Source organism: Bos grunniens, chromosome 15, assembly GCF_055505025.1.
Source record: "Bos grunniens cultivar Pamir isolate PY7600 chromosome 15, Bosgru_T2T1.0, whole genome shotgun sequence".
In the NCBI taxonomy this organism is placed as follows: domain Eukaryota; kingdom Metazoa; phylum Chordata; class Mammalia; order Artiodactyla; family Bovidae; genus Bos; species Bos grunniens.
Genome location: NC_141179.1, coordinates 52,602,653 through 52,624,287, shown reverse-complemented (window position 1 = coordinate 52,624,287; position 21,635 = coordinate 52,602,653). Strand labels below are relative to the sequence as shown.

Below are 21,635 nucleotides of genomic sequence, written 5' to 3'. Positions count from 1 at the left end.
TTCCCCTTATGTCAGCCTCTGATTTTGGGTGGTGAGGGGACTGGCTCAGAATGCCAGGCCAGTGTCCCCGGAGCCTCCACCCCTACCCATGTTGTCGTGGTGTGGGTGCTGGTAGAAGGGGCTAAACATGGAGCACGCAGCCCTTGGGCGGTGCCCAGGGATTTAAGGCGGGTGGGGATCATGCAGTAGGGCACTGGGGTTCACATAAGGAACGATGAGTATATGGCATTGCATGGCACGTGCAGCTGGGGAGGCTGAGTTGTGAGTGTGGAGTGGTAGCCGTTCATATGACTGTTGCGTGTGTGGGGAACTTATGTCCACATGGTACCTGTCTGTCTTCATGGGGTGGAGTAGTTGTAGGGGCTTACACAGGGGACTGTGTGTATATATATGTTATAAACTGTTGTATGTAACCAGGAAAAGCCACTGCTGGGCCCCAGTGAAAGGTTTTACTGGATGTCTTACTTGAAGGGGGTGGGGAGAGGGTCACTGAATGTGTGAGTGTATTTGCAGCCAAGGTGACTGGCTTCGAGTCACCAAGTTACATCCTGGAGTTGGTCAGGAAATATATGGGGACATATGTGTTGGTGTTTGAGTGTCATATGTCTATGTGATGGCTGTTGGTACAGCTCTGGGTAGGAAAGAGTGCAGTGGCCAGGGCCCAGGGGTCCAAGGCAAAGACTTGTTGACTAAGTGTATGTGTGTATGTGCACACACAAGTGTGTATGGGGAGGAGGCAGTGGGCAGGCCCGACTGTCTGTGCTAAGGAGCTGTGTGTGCCCATAAACATGTGATATTTTGATGTGACATTAGGTGTGCACATTATTTATGCAGGTGTGTCTGTGTCTGGTAGTGTGTGTGTATTGAATTTAATTGGATGTGTGTGTGCTTGGAGAGGTGAGTATAGGGTGTGAGAGGTGTGTGTGGGAGGTTGAGTGTGAGTGTGGTGTGAAGCGTGGGTGTGTGAGCTGGATGACTTTTCCGTGTGATGTGGATTATGTGATCTTTTCTCCCTGTGAGCTGTTTATGTATGAAGGGTGTCCAGGGAGCAAGGGTATGTGTGGGGGTGAGGCAGTGCAGAGGCCTGTGGAGGGTGCTGCAGGGGATGAGGGAGTGTGTGTATAAGGTGTTTGGGGTGAAGAACGAGGTGTGTGATGTTCAAGTGTGCAGAATACAGCAGGTGTCCCCAAAATGCGTGTGTGTGAGGAGGGCTTGACTGCCATCCTGTCCTTGCTTTCCTCCCAGTTAGGTCCCCAGAGATGCCCAAGCCAGGCTGCCTCTACCCTTTGCCCTTCATCCTCCTCGCTTTCACCAGGGCCTTTGTCTTGGGTTTCCGGTCGAGCAGGCGCTGGACAGGCGGGCGGCGGGTGATGTCGAGGGCCGGGAACCTTTGTTCTTTTCCTCTTAGCCTGTCTCGTGTTTGGGGCCGGGGTTGGCAGGGGTGGAGAGAGGATGCACGTGTCTCGGGGTCACTGTGCTTTGCTACCAGCTCACAGTCTTCTGCCGAGGGTGGGGGTCCAGGCACAGGTACTGAGGCCTGGGTGGTATCCCCGTGGCACCTTCTTGACACAAGAGCAGCTGGGACTGGGCTTGGAGTTGGACGGGTTTGCCAACCGTGAGGTCTTAGTCCCAAGCGTGGCCCAGTGCCCTTCCTGCTCACGTCATCTCCAGGGTGCTGAGCAGCCCTGTTCCCTCTTCTGTAGGCTGGCTGGTCCTCTTCCCTTCTCTGTGTGGTGCCCGGAGAGGGTTCCTGGGCTGGGAGACAACCAGGAAGACCTCAACCAATCTCCACTCCTATTGACCCCACATCTAATGGGGGGATAGTTTCTGTCTGCCCAGGGCTTTAATCTAAAAAAGGAGGCCTGATCACACCTTTTGGGACCTTCTCGTTTGATGGACCCAGTAGGAGGGTCCAGGTCATACTCTCCAGAGAAAGCTATGGGGAGACCTTAGTGGGCAGCTTTCCAAAAGGGACTTGAGAGCACGAAAAGACAGGACTCCTGATGGTTGGGAGCCACAGAGACCATCAGAATCAGTCAGGGGAAGGGGCTCAGGGCCACTGCCTCAGCACCACATTCCAGAAGGTTCTCTGAAGTGAGTGAGCTTGAGCTGAGCCCTGGAGGGGATGTAGAGAAATATAGCCTAAGGCTGAGGAAGATTCTGGCCCAGTTGGAAGAAAGGGATCTTGAAGGCTGTTGAATATTCCCAGGCAATACTGTCTGACTTCAGGTGGCCATCTCTGGGCCTCCTCCCTTCTCAAGTTTTCACGTCTGGCCCATTCCGATTGTCTTTGGCCAGAATCATCATTGTCATTATCTTCATCGTCAGCTTTAGGCAGCTCTTTCCAGATTCCAAGCTCCTTTCACAAATGTCTCCTTTAACAGATGAGCTCATTCCATTGTATCTGAAAGCATTTACTGAGCACCTGCTAGGCCACAGGCAGGCACGGTGTTAAGTGCTGGGGGGTATAGCAGTGACCAAACAGGCCTCATGGGGCTCCCACTTTCTGTGTCTAAGGAACCCCATCTTTGTGGCCCATCCACACTGTCAGCCCCTCCAACCCTGGGCAGATGGCCCTCTGTATGTGTTTTCCTGCAGCCTGATGTGCACTTGACGTGCTGCAGGCAGGCACCCCATGGTGTAGGGGTCTGGCTCCCACTAGAACATGAGCTCTTCAGAGGCTGGGCAGGGTCTGCCCATCCCATGTGTCCTGACCTGGGCTTAGCGTAGTCCAGATGCTCATACTGATTATCAGAGGTCCCAACCCCCTGTAGGGTTGGCAGCCCTGCTGCCATCTAGGGAAACTGAGGCCTAGAGTGGGGAGGTCTTTAGGGAGCCTCCTCTTAAGACCCTCCTTTGCCCAGTGTTGCCAGAGACCAAGAGAGGTCAGGTGACTTGTGAAGGTTTCACAGCAAGGTGGCGGGGCTGGTCCCAGAATACAGCTCTCTGGCTGCCAGGCTGGGCTCCGGCCCCAGCACCATGCTGCTCCCTGGCTGGCCTCCGGGCTGCCTGTGGCGGGTAAATGATTATTAATGACCCCCCTGGCAAGGAGACAGGAAACGTTTCCCGACCACAGCTGGGGACCTGCTCCCTGCCAGCCCCAGCCATCCATACCTGCCCTGGCCATGGGTCAGCATTTATGTTATCACTATGCCGCCTTGGCCTTCTGTCTGTCTTCCTGCCCATCTGACTCCCACCTCCCTTTCCTCTAAAGGATAAAGGACAAGATGGACCAGAGCTTTCTCTTTCACATCTCTGTCTCCAATTTGCCTCATCTCCACCTTCTCCCTTGCCCCAAACCAGCCGAAAGTATCCTCTCCTCCAGGAAGTCTTCCCTGAATGCACCACCATCCCCTTCTTCCAGTGGCCTTGTCCTGGGCTCTGGCCACTGAATCTCCCTCATTGCAGACTCTGGTCTCACTCTGATGGTTTGCTCTGATGGTCCTAAGGCTGGGCTGGTGACTTCCTGTGTGGCCTGTCCTCAATTGCGGTCTAAGGACTGACACGTGGAGTATTGTCCCAGATGCTTCCTCCAGGAAGTCCCCAGCCCAGCCCAGGGACTCTCACTTCCTCTGACTATCCCAGTGCTCCCTGTCCGTGCCACAACTTTGTACTGACAGGCCTTTATGAGCGAGCACCTACTATGTGCCCAACAGAGATGGTAGGCAGAGAGAACACAGTGCAGACCTTAAACTTCAGCTACACATTGCCCCAGGTCTGAGCAACAAGGCAGGTGGACAGACCCAGGTACCAGGGCCAATGGTGGTCAGGTGATGGGGTGATGGAGGGGCACAGACACAGATGGATGCTGATAGACTGTGTGGGGAGGGCAACGCTGGAGAGAAACTTGGGGGCCGTGGTGGGACGGGGCAGGGGCCCCTAATTCAGCTCAAAGTTGCAGGGAAGGCAAGTTGGGGAGCTTCCAGGAGGAAGTATAGCTAAAGCGGGAGCTGAGGGATGAGCCAGGAGAGAGTTCTGGACAGAGAGAAGGAGAGAATCGCGAATGTGAAGGCTTGCTGGTGACAGACAGAGGGAGGGAAGCATTCTTTGGAGCTGGGTGCTGGACTGCCAGAGCCGCTGAGTGATGGGATGGCTGGGGGGGAGGGGTGGTGCCGAAGCGTCAGGAGATGAGGCTGGTGAGGCTGGCATGGGCCAAATCGTGCAGGACTTTTGTGCCATGTCAAGGAATTTGGACTTTCTCCAGAGGGAACTGGGCACTAGGAGAAGAGTTGAAAGCAGAACAGTGACTGCTCAGACCTAGGTGTTCCGAAGCTCCCTGGGCCAGGGGTGTGGAGCTCATAGAAGGGGTGAGGTGAGAGGCTGGGGCAGTTCCTTCAGATGTGGGATGATGAAACTGAACAGGGAAAAGCCTGAGTTGGAAGGGAGGGGACAGAGGAGCAGAGGTGGAGGAGGAAGCTGGTCAGCTGTAGAAGAGAAGAAGAGAGAGCCACCCTGGGGTCTGGGTGGCCAAGTGAGAGAAGACAGGGTTTGAGAGCACATGCCTGGGCCTGGGTCAGGGCCCTCTGTGGAGCAGAAGGTCTCAGGATGGCTTCCCAGGTTAGGAGTTTTGAGGCTAAACAGAGACCAGGAGACCTGGATTCCACTGGGGGTTGCCACATCCTTGTCTGTAGTGTGGGGACTTGGGATCTGCCCTGGGCAAAGAGTATTCAGCATTCAAAAATTAAAACAATCTGTAAAATGTAATATTTAATAAAATTCAAATTCAAAAATATATGAGTACATTCGAAAATGAGTTAAAATGTAAATTTATGAAAATGCTAAGCATACATCCATGAGGGTTAATATCAACTGTACCTTCACTGCTGCCCACCCCTTTGGATCCGGCTCCCCTGAAGCCACTGCTCCGGTGTGGCCAGACACCTGCCCTGGGGTGGGGTAGGGGGTGGTCTACGACCTTCTGGCCTCTTATTCAGGGGACCTCCGCTGGGAGGTGGAGGCACCTCCTCAGAAAGAGGAGGAGGCCTGCTCTCTGGCTGGCGGTTTCCTGTGGCAGGCAGGCAGCAGGCATTTTGCTTTTTCTGTCCCTTACCTTGAGGGACTTGACCCCTTGAACTTCACCCATTTTGGGGAGGGTGGATGGTGAGGGTGTTTCAAGAACCGAGGGTGAGGGGTCGGAGAGAAGAGGTGCCCACTTAAGGACCCAGTAGGGGTAGGGTGGGAAATTGCAGGGGGAAGTGGGATGGGACAGGGCTGGGGGGGTAGGGGCTGGGAGGCAGGAGATGTGAGCAAAGCTAAAAGAACAGCATTATTCCAACTTAAATATCTGTATTTCCTAATGTAAAAGTTGCACCATTTCTGGAAGACCAGATGTTGAGGTCCCATCTTACAATCTCAGGATTGGGCACTGCTTGGCTCCTACTGTCCGGTGATCTTGCATAGCACCACTTTTTAGGCTGCATTTTCTCACCTGTAAAAAGAGGAAGTCGGGTGAGATGAGCTCTCAGGAGCATCTGGCATTGTCAGTTTGTGGAGTTCCAGCTTTTCATGGCTCTCAGCTCCCAGCCAGGGCTGTGTGGATGCCTGGCTGGGTGTTTCTGACATTCTGTGACTTTAAGACGCTGAGACTCTAGGAGCCGAAGAAGCAGACTTTCTGTGATTCTAAGATTCTAGGATTTGATGATTCAATGATTCTAAATGGGGTTTCTGGGAAGAGCTGCAACCACCTGCCTCGTTAACATTGATGTTCAGTTATTAAAAACATAGCAAGAAGCAATGGAGACAGCTTGGGGCCAGGGGCGGCCCCCACCCCCGGGGAGGGAGTGGAATAGGGGCTGGGTTGGCAGTTAGTGGGGAAGGAGACCCTCTCAGTCTGGGTTGCACAGACCATTTCTCCTACACCAGCAGAACTGGAGTACCTGCACACGCGAGATCCACCACCCCCTAAGCTTGCAGGGTAAGGGATCATTTCCTTCATCCCTCTGTCCCTAATCATTTCAGACTATGGCAGAGAGGGGAGTGCTCTTTCCTCCCAATCCCTAAAGCCTGTGGGAGAAATGTACCCAGTGGAGGAAGGAGAAGCCTGCTCACCCCCACCCCCTCCTTCCCTGGCAGCCCCGGCCTGAGGGGGAAAACAGGACATGAACACTTCCTGGACATAGGCATGGGAATGCACGAAGCTCTGCCTGTGAGGCTCAAGTACAAAGGGCCTCCGACTGGGGCAGAGGCCAAGCAGCTAGAGGGGCAGTGTGGGCATTGGTTAGGGGCCATTAGCACCCCTTGAGGACAGGCCAAGGAGGGAGGACCCTGGGGGTGGCTGTGAGAAGGACTTAAGGAAGGGAGGTCCCAGGCTAGAGGGCCTGAAGGGCTAATGACTGATGGGGGTTCAGGTCACCAGCCCAGCACAAGGCCAGCTCATTGGTCCAGCAGTTCGTTGGCTCTTGGGTTGTGCACAGTCTTAGCACCCACACCAGAGGTGGGGAAAGAACCTCTAGGTAGGGGAGAAAGATCTCAGCCCTCTAGACAGCCCACCCCGGCCAGGTCCCTCAGAGCTCAGTACCACTGTCCGAGACCCAGCCTGTTGGATTCCGGATCCCGTGACAGAGGCTGGGACCCAGACCCATCACACAGCAGGGCCTGAAAGTACAGGCAGGATGTGGGTCAGGGGGAGAGGGCCTTTGTCACCTGCCGTCTTCTTCCTCTCACAGGTCAGGAGACAGGTGGGGTGGCGATAATTGCTCGCTGTCATCTATGAGGCTACATGGTCTACCACAGCCTGTCTTGGCCCTGAGGCTAGGGTCCCCAGCAGGGAATCCCTCCCCAGCTGCCCGACCCACAGGTGGCCTCCCTGGGGTTCTCCTCCCTTGTCCTCCTGCTGCCGCACCCCTCACTCTCCTCTGCTTCTCCTTGGGATCTCTCCCCATCCCTATAAGTTTCTGTCTCTGGCCATTTTTGTATGTCAGGCTCTCCATAAAATTGTTAGACTTGGAAGGGCCCTAGGAGATCATCAGGTCCACCCCTTTTATTCCTCAGGTGAGGACGGTAGCTCAGAGAGGGGAGGGTCCTGTCTGAGGTTGCACAGTAGGCTACAGTGGAGCCCTGGTCATGGAGGCACAGTCTTGGCGTCAGGCATCTAGGGTTTCAGGGCTGCCTGTGTCATGGCTAACCCGACAGGCTTCTCTCCTCAGGTCTGAGCTGTTCTCCCTTCTTTTCCTTTGCCCGCTTCTCTGCTGCCTGGCTGACCCCTACCTTGGGCAGACACTACCCATGGGACACAGACCAGAGCCTAGGACTCTATGACTGCAGTGCACATCCATGCACACATGGACACACAGACGCTTGCAACTGTATATAAGTCCCAGGTGCAAACCTCTATTATGTAGTTAGGAGGCTGTCCTGGACCCTAGTTTCTCTTCCTGTGAGACACTGCACACCTCTTCCAGGAAGTCCCCGGGGACTTTTCTGCAGAGTCCCTTTCCCACCAGTCCCTTTGTGATAACTGAGGTCTGTTGAGCCTAGGTTCCTCCTCTGTGACCCCAAGGGCACGGCTGAGTCTCCCTCTGGCCCTGGAGCCCCTCCTTCAGTGTTCCCTCCTTCTGTCTCCAGGAGGGGCTCGGCTTCCTGTGGCTGGGTGGGGAGAGTCCTGAGGTCCCCAGAGGACAGTGGGACAATGGGGAGGCGGTGACAGATGAGACATTGCGTCTTTCCCAAAGTAGGCTCCACCCTACCCTGACCTCCTGGCTGGTGTCTGGGTCATAGCCCTGGCCTGTGGATCCCTTAGGATTAGGGTCCTGGTCTGACTGTCCCCCTCCCCCTCCCTCTCAGTGCAGAGGTCACAGCATCAGAGCTCCTGACCCAGCAGCAGCTCTCTAATTGGAAAGCTGTGGAGTCCTGGTCCCCCCGGTGGCAGCAGCATATTAACAGGATGGTGTAGACTCCTGGGGCTTCTGGAAGGGGTGAGCTGGACTGCTCTGAGTAGGAAGGTGATAAACATGAAGTTTGGGGTGGGATTATGGAGGCACTGTGAATGCCTAGCTGAGACTCCCACCCCCATTCCTGTCCACCTTCCCTGTGCTGGAGCTGGGTGACGGGGAACTAGAGGTCATGGGGCAGGAGCCTCTCCAGGGAGTGGTGGAGAACCCGGGTACAGTTAGAATTGAGTGAAACAAGCACCTCTTCTCAGGTCGGGGAGGAGGCTCTCCCAGGGCAACTCAGTGGTGGCGGTGGGTGGACCATCAGAGGCCAGGGTGGAAAAGAAGGCTTAGGCTTGTGGACAAAGGGATAGGCCCTTAGGTCAGACACTTATCTTGGCCCGCGTCATTTCCTCTGCCGGACATGGCTGGGTTAGCGGGGTCATCACACAGAGGGAAGGAACAGGCTGAGCCAATGCACATAAGGCCCTGCAGTAGACTCAGGCACATGGGCGACCTTGTCACGCCCTGGGCTGCAGTCAGTCCCCCACCGAGGCCCAGCCATGGAGCCACAGTCACCCTGGGAGATGGCACTGTCTAGACCATCACCCCCCGCAGCCCCTAGACCCAGGCATCCTTGGCAACACTTGGGCCCAGCTGAAGGCACTGCTGAGGAGGGAGACCTCACAGGACACAGGGACATGTGGGACAAGCGGACACTCTGCCAGAGCCCCCCCACCACAAGCGTGCACACACCAGGTGCAGCTACTGTCACCCCGAGGGTGACCCAAGGAGAACCGCAGATTCCAGCAGGTGTCCAGAGCCTGAGTGAGATGAAAGGAGCTCCAGGCAGGGAACCCAGAACTGCCCCCCGCTCCCACCCCACGCTGACTTGTGCCCTCCCCACCAGCTCGCTGAGTGCCTGAGGCTGTTTATTTCCTAGCAGGGATGGGTGTCTCATCTCCACCCGCTCCCCCTCCCCACCACACTCTTGCCAAGCTGCCAAATCAAATCAGCCCCTGCGCTCGCGCCAGGCGGGCATGGCGGCCAGCAGCTGACGGGAACGAAGCCAGGCTCAGAATATCCCACCGCCTGTGCCTGTCCGATGCCTGGGTGTGCTTGTGGGTGGGGGTGGGGAGGGACAGCCGGCCTCTGGGCAGCGCCTCCCAGAATGGATCCCATTCTGGATGCCCCCCTGGGTGGTGGGCTCCCATGAACGAGTAAGCAGGTCCTGGTGTGTCTTCCAGCCCATGAGGAGCTGTGGAATAGAGCTGATAGGATGCAGGTTGGGGGTCCGATTGGAGCCCAGACATCTGGGCACTGGGCTGGGCTTGAGGACTCACATGTATGATCCCATTCACTTCCCAGCATCCCCAGCTGGGAGCCCAACCCAGTGGCTGTGAGCTGGACAATACAAACCCCATTTTATAGACAGGAAGCTGAGGCTCAGACAGCAGAGTGAAGGGAGAGAAGCAGAAGCGGAGGGGACCTCAGGAGGGGTAACAGTGTGGTCATGTCCACCCCTGAGGAGCCCCAGGCTGAAGGAAAGAGTTTGGCTCTATTCCAGAGCCAGACGCGCCCATGGGGAGCCGGGCCATCAGGCAAGGCTCCCTGGACAAGGCCACCTGTGGGAGACAGGAGGTCCCGAGTCTGCTGGGGGCTGGTGGAGGGGCAGCCTGGGGAGACAGGGGAGGGCCTGGCCAGCCTCAGCCCCTGGCTTTCTTGTCTCTGCAGCCAGCCAGGACCTCTTTGCACAGGAGCCAGTGCCCCCAGGGAGTGGAGACGGCGCATTGCAGGTGAGAGCTCAGCACAGAGAGGGAGGCCTGGGGTGGGCTTTGGGGTGGAGGTGGGGGGCGCAGGCTGGGGGCCAGTCTGAGCGCTACCCCCACCCCTGGGAGGACTGGGAGGCTGGAGCTGAATCCCAGCCCCACCCCCTCCGGCTTAGGGTCACCCCAGACCAAGACCACCTCTCCCTCCCTATTCCTGCCCAGAGTTCCCTCCCCATGAGGATTCGCCTCTGGAGTCACCTGGGTGTCACTAGGGCTCCTCCCTCATCCTCCCCAACAACCCTCACCCAACAACTCCCTGTTGATTCTCTGCCCTGAGTATCTGGTGAACTCCTCTCTAGGTCTCCCACTGCCTGCCCTGGTCTGGGACGGGCTACCTTTCCCCTGGATGGCTCACTGGCTGTCTCCTCTCAGTTGCCCCCCTTCTCCAAGTGACTGCCAGAAACATCCTTCTAACACACAAACCTGAATTTGTCACTTTTCAGCTTAAAAATTCTCTATGCTCCCCCTCCCCCTGCTCCCTCTGCAGCCCCAGCCAGCTCACAGTTCCCCCTTCATTCGCTCCTGCCTCCCTAGCACCACTTCGGCTGGCCTCCTCTCCCTTCAGCTTCCCAAATCCTTCTGGGCTCAGCTCTAGCCTCGCCTCCTCCAGGAAGCCCTCCCTGCCTTTCACGCTCCCTCCTCTGAGCTCTCCTGCTTTGGCCGTCAGCCGCTGGCACATTCTGCTGCCTGTGCCATTAGCACCCTGTTTTCTCCACCTTGTGACTGGGTTGTCTCCCGCTCTGAACTGTGAGCACCCTGAGCCTAGGGATGTGTCTTGTTCATTCCTGAGTCTCCCACCACCCTCCAAAAGGTGCCTGAGGAGGGCTCAGCAAGCACCTTTCCTTTGAGATGAGGGGTGCCATCTCAGTCCCTGACCATGCCTTTGGGGGGGCCTCATAGGAACTGTCAAGTGTCCCTGGGATCCTGAGTCACAGTGGGGTGGGCTGGGGTTGGTGAAGGTTGGCACAGAGGAGGGGTGTGTGTGAGATCAGAGAGCCTTTGATGAACCTTCCCTGTGCCCTGGGTTCCTGGCTGAGAGGAAGGGAAGACTGTGGCTGTATCAGCCCCTCCTCTGGGCCAGGAGCTCTAGATCCACTTCCTTGTTTAATCCCCACGACCTCCCTGGAAGGCAGGGGCTGTGATTCTTCTACTTAGGGGAAGCTGAGGCCCAGCAGGATCACACAGGGAGTGAGTGAATCGGAGGCAGAGTTGAAAGTGGACCTATGTCACATATTCAACCCTGGCTCTCTCCCTGTCCTCGGGTGAGATGGCCGAAGATGCCCATTCGGGGCCTGGTGCCCAGTGGGGTCAGCATGGGCTCACTTCTGGGACACAGAGCCCAGCCCTGAGGATGTGCCTGCAGCTGGGTGCTAGGCGAGGGAGAGAGGGGGGACCTGGAGAGTCATTATTAATTTATTTCTGGCCGTGGCATTCCCCGTGGGGCGGGGGCTCCCCCGGGAGCTGGGACAGATGGTGTTCCTGGGAGCCAGCAGTGTCTCGGCAGCCGCTGCTACCCGCCAGGAAAGACTGGATTTGTCATCCTCCCAGGAAGCTGAGAGGGGAGAGGGCTTTGGAGAAACTGAGCCCATCTTGAGAGATGGGAGCGGGGCTGCAAGAGCAGGAGCCGGGCCCAGGCTTCTCGTTTCTTTCTCTGTGCACAGCCCCCTTTCCCTTGGCCCTGCTCCCTGCAAGTTCAAGTTCTGCCTCCTTCCTCACCCTCCCCACGAGGCTTCCCCAGATCATCCCTATTTGTTCCTGCTGCCTTTCCTTCGCCGGGGTCCCACTGCCCCCTCTCTCAGCCCAAAGATATGGGCTATGAGCCCCCCTGGGTCTCATTTCTTTCCCCCCAGTCCCACACCCATCACGGAGATGGCAGGTGTCTGCCTGGCTTCTGAGCAGCGCCTGCTGTGTTTCTGGGTTCACTTAGCACCCCGTTCCGGGTGCCCGGGCCCATGCTCAGCCCTGCTGGAAAGAGGTTGCTGCCCCTGGGGACCCCCTAACACAGAAAGGCTAGGACTGGAGAGAGTAGGAACCCTAGGGTGTGGCTCAAACTATTGGGACACCTGGAGGTAAAGAGGGATGGGGAGCCTCCTGTGAAGGTGGAGCCTGGGGAGATGAATGCACTCATCCAGTGGACAGACCACGGGGTCAGGTGGGCATGAGTTCAAGTCTTAGCTTCACCACTTCCTAGGGGTGTGACATTGGGCCAGTCCCTTAACCAACCTGAGCATCAGTTCCCTCACCTGTCAAAAGGGGATAAGAAGCTTCACCATCATTGGACATAATCACTATTTTTGGATGTAATAATCATGGCAGGCCTGTTGGGAGAAGTTACAAAGATAGTATGTGTGAGGCGCCTGCCCCAGGCCTGGCCCGCAGAGTCCTTGGAGGGAGTTGGCAGCCTCCCTGCTTCCCTCAAGGGTGAGATCCTTGGAGCCAGGTCTAGATGGCTCTGCTTTATGAGACCAGGTGCTCCACGGGGCTGGGTGAGCACAGCTCATTCTCCTGCCGCTGGCAGCACAACAGCCACAAGAGCAGGACTGCCGGCTCCCACGCCCTCCCAACAGGTGTCTGTTCAGCACACCTTCTTCGGATGGCTTCCTGGCCCCTGTGCCAGCTGGCCGGCTTGGAGGAGGGGCTCTTCAGTCACCATCTGGAATCCTCCTTCAATGCCAGGGCCATTACTCTCTCTGGATGTCAGGGCTGAGGCAGTGCAAGCAGTGAGTTGAACACTCTGGGTGAATGCTGTCTCTGTGCTGGCTCTCGGGGCCCAGACGAGGGTTAGGAAACCCAGCTGGGGCAGGGGCTGGGAAGAGGCAGCCATGAACAAGTGCACGGGTATCCACATCAAGCACCCTAGTGCTCTCCCAGCACTGGCTCCTCTGTGGCTTCCCACTGGATAAGGAAAAACCACACCTTTGCCATGGCATTGACAGCTGTACCTGCTGGACCCCCTCCTGTCCACCCCTTGCCCCCAGACATGGCAGTGCTCACTTCTGGGACACCTGCTCTTCCCGACCTCCCTGACTTTGTTCACACTGGCACCTCTCTTTGGAATGCCTTTCCTTTGTTCCTCTACGTACTCCTTTTGGTGCTAGTGGTAAAGAATCCGCCTGCCAATGCAGGAGACGTGAGACTCAGGTTTGATCTCTGGGTCGAGAAGACCACCTGAAGGAGAGCATGGCAGCCCACTCCAGTATTCTTGCCTGGAGAATCCCATGGACAGTGGAGCCTGGTGGGCTACAGCCCACGGGTCGCAAAGAGGTGAACAGGACTGAGGCGACTTAGCACGCAGGCACACACGCGCTCCTTTTTCAAGCCCCAGACTAGATGCCACCTCCTTTGTGAAGTCCTCTCAGATTGCTCCCTCCACCTCAGGTCAAGTTGGCCTCCCCCACCTCCTGGGCACTCATACCTCCAAGCTTCCCTGAACTTACAGTCAGACATCTTGTTACACCATGTGGTTATATATCCTTTCCCATGTAGTTGTAAGTATCTGGCTGGTAGGAACCAAGGCTGAGTCTTCTTAGTCTCTCCTGGGCTCATGTGGGGCCTGGCATAGGCCTGGTATAGGTGCCCAATAAATGCTTCTTGATCGAATGAGAATGGCTATGAGATGAGGGTGAAGTAGTTCTAAGAACTATATTGCTGTATTGGGTGCAGGCTTGGAGACTTCCTGGAGGGGGCACCTTGGAACCTTGAAGGATGAGGAGGGTTAAAGTCAGTGACTAATGAGACCAGAGATCAGCTGGATAGTCAGGGAGGTCCACGTGGCTGGCTTCTGAGAGGACCCTCTGAGGGCAACGGGACAGGGACCAGGCATACAGAGAAGCCTGGAGCAAGGACTTAGAGGGGGCTGCAGGAGGCTGGCTCTGTGTTGAGAACCCAGCTTCAAAAACCTCTTCGCCCTTGGGTCCTGGTCTGAGGAATGTTTGATCTCCGAGTCTAGAGCGAGGCTGAGGCCAGCAATGGTGAATAAGTGGGCCCCCGAGGTGGGCTAGCCATAGGGAGCAGCAGGAGCCAGGGTGGTGCTGTTGGGTAGGATTGCTCTGGGGGTTGAGAAAGGCTTCAGGGTTGAGAAGAGCAGCTTGTGCAAAGGCATGTGGGTAGGATGTCCCTGGGTCTGCACGGGAGAAGGCCAACGTGTCAGTGGAGCCCAGGTTACTGTGCCGGAAGCGTTGGGGTGAGGCTGGAGGGGCTGCTGCAGGCAGCTCTTCCCATGCTCGTTTTTAAGATTCTCAAGTGACTGCTCCGAGCTGGGAGACCTGCCAGCCTCCTCCTGGATTCCGCACATCAGGAGCAAGTGGCCTCAAAGCTGCCCCACGGCCTGCAGGGAGCTGCTGCCAACAAGTTGGCCGTAGCATCTGGTGTCCACGGGGTCCCCCGGCCCTGCCATCTGTCTGCGCCCACCTGTCAGGCTGCACAGGCCCAGGGTGTGCAGGGACCTGGGCCAGGGAGGCGATCTCAGCTGCCACCCCAGCCTGTCTGTCTGTCTGTCCATCCATCTGTCCACATCCCTGACTGACCAAGGACAAGGCAGAGATGGGCAGACGCAAGTCCTGCTGTTGGAGAAGCCTAGTCTGCAGGGGCAGACATCAAGCACCAGGCATTTACACCCAGGGAAGACACACTGAGCCTGGACCAGACTTGTGGCACCCCGCCCCACACCCCCCAACCCCACCAAGGCGCTGGGTGGTCCCCTCAAGCGCTTGAAATGGAGGCTCAGAGGAGGTGGGGACTGGCTCCGAGGCAGACAGCAGGTCAAGGCCGATGCTGGGCCAGATGCTGTGGCCCCAGGGCTGGATGAGGCGCCTCTGGCTGGCCCCTCCCCCACCACCCTGCCTGGCCCTTGGCTGTAAACACAGAGAGAACGAGTTCCGTTTCCCGGGAAATATTTATCTCAGGCCGTGTGGGGAGCGTGCGCTGGCCTCCGCCTGTCCTTCCTGCGGGCTGGCCTGGGGCAGGAGGTGAGGGGGCTTGGTGGCCTTGGGGGGCAATCTGTGGGGCTCCCGAAGGCTGAGCCAGGAAGGGTGTGCCCTGTGGCTCCCACCAGAGCTGGAGTCTGAATGCCGGCACGCGCGGGGAGAGGAGGCAGCTGATAGGAGAGAAGCCGCCGCATAACCTTGCCTCTGTCATGTTCCTATTTTCATCCCTGTCACCCGTCTCCGCCGGTTCCTGCCTCCAAGCCTCTGCTCCTGTCTGCTGCCCCCACCTGGGATGCCGTTTCTTCCACTTGCTTGTATGTCCCAGCTCTCAGCTGGCTTCCTCTGGAAAGTCTTCCCTGACTCCCGAACCCCCTAACCCTTTGTCCTCCCTACCCAGGAGCCTGTCCTTTTGCCCTGGCTCCCAGCAGCTTCAGACTGAGCCCCACAGATCTGTGAAGGTCTTGTTCCAAGCCACTCAGTCCAGACAGCTATGTTCAGGCTGCCCAAGAGTCCCCTTCCTGGGAAACACAGGTCTGGGCCCCCTGGGGGTGAGGCAGGGCCCAGAGGTCACCTTTCAGTGATTCAGGACAAGCCCAGGCACGAGGGGGAGCCAGGCTGATTGAACGGGGTGCGGGGGAATCCCACATGGGCCCAGCAAGGGCAGGTAGAGGAGCCCCAGGTCCCTGCCGGGGGGTGGGGGCAACTCTTGGGCTTTAGGCTGTGTATCTCTGACGGGGGCCCTGACAACAGGAAATCCTTGAAGGAACAGGCAGTGGCTGAGGACTCTGAGCACAACAACAGGAAGCAGCCTTGACATGGGGCAGCAGCTCTGGCGACGGGACCCGGTGGGGTGGGGGTGGGGGCAGCTTGTGGGGCCCAGGGGATGCCCAGGGTGACACTGAGACATTGACAATGGGGCAGCGGGGGCTCTGCTGTGTGACACCGAGTTTGTGAAATCATGGGATACTGTGTGGAGAGTGGGCGAGTCACTGAGTGTGACACCAAATGACACACACCAAATGTGTGACACCAAAATAGTGATTCCAGATGTGTGACACCACTTGTCCAAGACTGTGTGAGACAGTGGACATGCTACTGATGGTGTGACCCTGTGATATTGATTGTGTGATGCTGAGTGATACCAAGTGTGACACTGAGGGTGTGACACTGTGAGGATCAAATAGGTAAACACGGATGAGTGACGCTGTGCAGTAACAAGTGTGGTTCTGAGTTTGGGGGCTCAAGTGTCTGACACTGCATTGTCAGTGTGGGCATGTAGGGAGGCTGAGTGTGCAACCAAGGGTGTAACACAGAGTGACATCGTGTGTGAAAACCAGCGTGTGATACTGTGCAATCCTGTAATGCTTGTGACAGTGTGAGCTGTTAGCACACAACCCTGTGTAAAATACTGTCTTGGGAAGACCCCGATGGGTTCAGGCAGGGACGTGACATGGTCTAATTTATGATTTTGAAAGAGTCTATACTCTTGTTGCAGAGTGTATGGTGGGGAACCAGCTGGAGGGGCTGAGAGGAGGTAGGCAGAGAATTGAAGGCCATTGTAGCCACCCAGGCTGGAGATGGTGGTGCCTGGGCTAAGGGGAGGGCAGAAGAGTTGGAGCGAAATGAACAAACTTTGGAGATATTTGCAGGTAGAAATGACAGAACTTGCTGATGAATCAGAGGATGAACCAGAAGGAAAAAGGAGAATGGCTCCCAGGTTTCTGATTTGAAGAACCAAGGAATAGCTGGTGGCGATGTTACTGGGAAAGGCATGGGGTGGGAGAGGACAAGGAGACCGAGATTGACAGACCTGTTTGGATGCAAGTCAAACATCCAGGTGATGGGCAGCTGAGGCCAGGCTGGGGATATGTTTGCGAGCCAGTGGGTAGGGCTGATTTATTAAACCACAGACCTGGCTGGGATGACCTAGGGAGAGACAGTGAGAAAAGAGGTGAGGACTGAGGACTGAACCGTGAGGTGAAGAGCCGCAGCGAGACAGAGCAGGAGCAGCCAGGGAGGTGGAGGAGACCAGATGGGGTGAAGCTGAAAGTCAGGGAGCGGGAGAGGTTCAACAGGGTGACATGCTGCCAAGCCGTCAGGCAAGGTGGGAACAGGGAGATTGTGCTGGGCTGGGCCACGTGCTCAACTGAGCCAGACAAGAACCCTGCCAGTGACAGGGTGGGGCCAGAAGCCAGATGGCCTGGGCAGGTGGTGAGTGGCGGTGAAGACAGAGCGTAGTCAGTCCTCTGGAGACCTTTGGCTGTGAAGGGATGCAGAGAGGACGTGTGGTTGCTCCAAAGGGGTGTGAGGTCAAGGGAGAGTACAATTTTTTCTTATTATGGAATATTTTAAACACACAATGCTTGGGAGAATAATACAATGAGCTGGTCATATACCCATCACCCAAATATAACGGTCATTAAGATTTAGACATATTTAGTTCATCGATCCCTCCTTTTTATTTTCATTTTCTTTTCTTGAAATATTTTGAATTGTGGTAAAATATGCATAATATAAAAGTGACCATCTTAATTATTTTTAAATAGAGAGTTCAGTGGTGTTAAGTACATTTGCAGGGATGTGCAACCATTTTCCAGAACATTTTTCATTTTGCAAAACTGAAACTTATACCCATTAAACAACTCCCTCTCCCTCTAGCCCCAGGCAACCACTATTCTGTTTTCTGTCTCTATGAATCTGACTATCCTAAGTATCTCATATGAGTGGAATCATATAGTATTTGTCTTTTTGTGATTCTCATTTCATTCAACGTAATGTTCTCAATTTTAATCCAGGCCATGTCATAACATATGTCAGAATTTCCTTCCTTTTTGAGGATAAATAATATTCTATTGTATATAAACCATTTTGTTTATCAGTTCATCCCTTGATGTACACTTTGGTTGCTTCACCTTTTTATGAATAATGATGCTGTGAACATGGATGTACAAATTTAAGATCCTGATTTCAGTTTTTTAGATACATACCCTGAAGGGGAATTGCTGGATCACATGATAATTTAATCTTTAATTTTGAGGAACCATGTACTATTTTCCACAGCAGCCACACAATTTTACATTCCCATTGACGGTGTACCAGAGGTCCAGTTTCTCTACATCCTCGCCAACACTTATTTTCTGTTTTTTTCTTTTTTTAATAGTGGCCATTTCAATGAATGTGAGGTGGTATCTCCCTGTGGTTTTGATTTGTGTGCCCTGATGATCAGTGATGTCGAACATCTTTTCACGTGTTCGTCAGCCATTTGTACATCTTCTTTAGAGAAATGTCTATTCAAGGTCTTTGCCCATTTAAAAATCAGGGTGTTTATTTTGTGGTTGAGCTGTAGGGCTTCTTTGTATATTCTGGATACCAACCCCTTATCAGACATAGGATTCGCAAATATTTTCTCCCATTTTGTAGGCTCTTTTGCTGAAGTATTTTAATGCAAATCTCAGAAATGACGTCATTTCATCAAAGGTGGATATTTTTAAGGTCCTGGATGACATGAGACAGTGCAGCCCAGAGCCAGCTTGGAACTGTGTGTGTGTGAGTCTGTGTGAGGGTGTGTTGAGGACCTTGGGAGCGCAGTGTGTGACTGACACTGCCCGTGGGCCTCACCCTGAGTGAGGACCAAAGGGATAGTTTCACTGTGTGTGGCCCTGTGACACTCAGTGGTGTGTGACACTGTGGATACCATGTAATGATTGTGTGTCACTGAGTGTGTGGGACATGCCATGTGACGGCAGCGATCGTGTCCTCCCTGTTGTCACCCTGAGCCAATGAGTCTGACACACAGAGTGGATGCTGCATGGGATGAGAGGGGTCACGGGTGTGTTGTGAGTGATGGGGGTGTGTGATTGTGTGGGATCAGCCCCAGCCTCGGCTGCTGACCATCAGACAGAGGACAGACATCACAGAGTGGGCGAGCAGGAGCACTCAGTGGGGACAGAAATGGTGTCTGGGCCCAAGTATGAGCTGGCGTGAGGCCTCCTCCTTTCACTGAGCTCCCCAGGAAGGCTTCCTGGAGGCAGGGTGGGAGCGCGGTACTGGGGTGCTGCAGGTACCCGGTAAGAGCAAGGGCTATGGTATCTGGCTCTGACATGTAGCAGGTCATTTCATCTCTTAGGCCTCAATTCTCTCAAGAATAAAATGGGGCCGGTGGGAGGATTATGTGAAATGGTGCTTTTAAAAGAACACAGTGCCTGGCACTGAGTGAATGCTCAGTGGTCCCCTGGGGAGACCATCTCTTGCATCCCAGTGTGTCCAGGCACCTGGTGTGATGTGAGCACCAGTGGGTGTGCAGAGGGGCTGAAGGGAATGAATGCTGTGTTTGATGTTCACAGCCCTCCACTTTCCCTCTCCCATCCCTTCTGTCCTCTGCTCAGCGTCGTCAGGACCTCCCCATCCCATATTGCTCCCACACCCTCCTCTCCGTGGCTCCTGCCATCCTTACCCGCTGTCAGCCTCCAGCCCAGGCTCCTGCAGCCTCATTCAATTAGGCCGATGCAATTTGCTCAAGAAAAAATGCCATAATGTGGTTATCACACCAGTGGGGGATCTGGCCAGGGTTGCGGGGAGGCAGTGGGGCTGGTGGGTAGAAGACCCACACTCACAGCTGAGGGCTCAGGTCTGGAAGGGCCTTTCCCTTGGAACCCCATCCACTCCCTTGGGCTCCATTTCGGAGCCCACAGAGTCCAGAGCTTGGATCTCCCCAGCTCCAGGTACAGAGATCTTGAGACAGAAGCTTGCAATGATTAGGTTTATTGTGTCCATGGAGGGTCTCTGGTTCTCTCTCTGTCTCAGTCTCCCCATCGGACAAGGAGAGTTGTCATTGGTGGGGGTGGAGGTGGGGGCAGGGGTGGTCTCTGATCCTCTGGCTGGCCTAGTTCATCTCTGCATCCCTGATCTGGTCAGTCCCTCTCATGGCTTCCGTAGGGCCTTCTCTTGGACTTTGGAGAAGGCAGGGTAGAGGGTGGGTGAAGGGGAAAGAACCCCAGGGGGAGTTTGGTGGGAGTGGGAGTCCTCAGAGCTTTATCTCTGTCCAGAGCCAGAGATCCTCTAGTTCCAGGCTGCACACCTGGAGTGGGAGCAGGAAGAAAGGGAGCTTCTGTTTCTGGTCACCTGCAGGGCCACAGCTTCTAACCTCACAGGTTGAACTTTACTCACACAGGGTTCCAACAGCACTGAAACCCAGCTTACACTCGCCCCTGCCCCCCGCCAACCCTTGTCCCTCAGGCTGCATTTGCCCAGAGGGTTGGGCTCACTTCTTTGTAGCTTGCACAGAAGTGCCCTAGCCCCCTGGCTGGGAGCCACTTAGGCAGGACCGCAAGATTCCTCTTGAGTCTTCTCAGTGGCTCTGGGAGAAGTCACCATTTCAGAAAACTGAGCCCAGGGAGATGAAAGGCTTGTCCAGTGCCACACAGATGACGTGTGGCAGGGAAGACTTGTGAGCCCAGGTCTGCCAGAGGTGATGGAAGAGGTGATGGGGTGCTCAGGGCAGGGCAGATGAATCAAACCCCCCACAGGCACAGATGCCAGCACTCAGCCATAAACTCAGTCATTCGTTCAGAGGCAAAACCAGCCGCCGATGCACTCACAGTTCCACAGACAATTACACACTTGCTGTGTACACCCAGACCCACGTAGACATCACCAACCCACATCACACCCACACAGGCCCCCGCATGCACAGATGGCTCACGCACAGACATGGCCTCAGGGGTGTGCTCACACTCCCAGAGTCCCAGACTTACATGCTTTCACACAGACATCCTCCTAATGACCTGAGGGTCATATTCTGCTGTGGTCACATGATGGTCCATAGGGACATGCATTATGGACAGCTAAGGGACAGGCCACACGTGTGCTCAGGTCACCAGCTGAAGGGGAGGAGCTCCCCATAAAGTGGGGGGAAAAGTCAGGTGGGATGATTGTATCTGGAATTTTGCAGTCAGAAAAGTTAATGCAAAAGCAATTCTAGCGTTCATTTCCAAGACAAAATTGAGAAGGTCTGGAGGAGGGCATGGCAGCCCGCTCCAGTATCTTGTGCGGAGAATATCATGGGCAGAGGAGCCTGGCGGCCACAGTCCATGAGGTCTCAAAGAGTCAGACATGACTGAGCGACTAACACACACACTGGTGAGGTTGGGGGACAGTCTCATCTTTTTAGGGTTTTGGGGCCTCTAAAGGAACTGCACAGATAGATTCTCACAGGCACAGCAATAGCACGAGATCTCCTGAGCTCATGTGTTTACATGGCCCTGAGCTGTGTGTGTGTGTGTGTGTGTGTGTGTGTGTGTGTGTACACATGCGCTTAGTGGCTCCCGGATTCTTGGGATATAAGGAGGGAAAGTAGGAGAAGTTCCAGAGACTCCGGATGTTTGTTCTGTGGCTTCCTGGGCCCTCCAAAGGCAAATACTTTTGGATGCCAGCCTGCCTGCCTGGGCAGGGTGGGTGGGGTGGTGGGTTGTGTGAGGAGCCTGCCTCTGGAGCCCCACAGACAGGGGGACCCTGCATAACGATGCAGTGTGACCGAGGCCCATGGCCAGCTTCCCGTGGACTCGGGGGCCCATCACCTCCCCTCTCTGGGGCTCGGTTCCCCCATCTGAAAAATGGAGGCAGAGAGGAGGTGAGACTGGATGGGCCTTCCCCTCGAGACTGAAATCAAGAGACATTCCAGGCCCAGGGTGCAAAAGAGAAAACCAAAGCTGGTGGGGAGATGCTGGGGTCAGGGGAGGGTGTGGGAGCCCAGAGCCTGCAGCGTCTCCCCACCAACGACCCCTTCCCTGGAGAAGGGCAGTGCCTCAGAGCTTTACTCAGGGAGTGGAGGGGGAGGGAGGCCCAGCCCGAGCTGATCTGCCAAGGGGAGCAGAGGAGGCAAGGTGGGGCTGAGACTCCCCTGAACCCTGAAGGACTGGATGGGGAGCCAGAGAGCACAGCAGGGGTGGGGCACCAGAGCAGACCTGGGCTGGACCTGGAAGGACAGGAGGGGAGAAGTGAGGAAATGGAAATGG

General features: G+C 55.6%; 1 protein-coding gene across 3 annotated transcripts in view; it reads left to right on the top strand.

Moving 5' to 3' along the window:
- Positions 1–21,635, top strand: part of PDE2A (phosphodiesterase 2A) — a 68,780-nt gene that overhangs the window by 1,113 nt on the left and 46,032 nt on the right. For 2 of the 3 annotated variants that reach the window (XM_086340647.1, XM_086340646.1), the window contains exon 2: positions 9,603–9,664. The exons of the other annotated variant lie outside the window; for it this stretch is intronic. In XM_086340647.1, the coding sequence (XP_086196773.1) occupies positions 9,603–9,664 (62 nt within the window). The remainder of the gene's footprint in view (positions 1–9,602; positions 9,665–21,635) is intronic. 3 annotated transcript variants of the gene reach the window in all.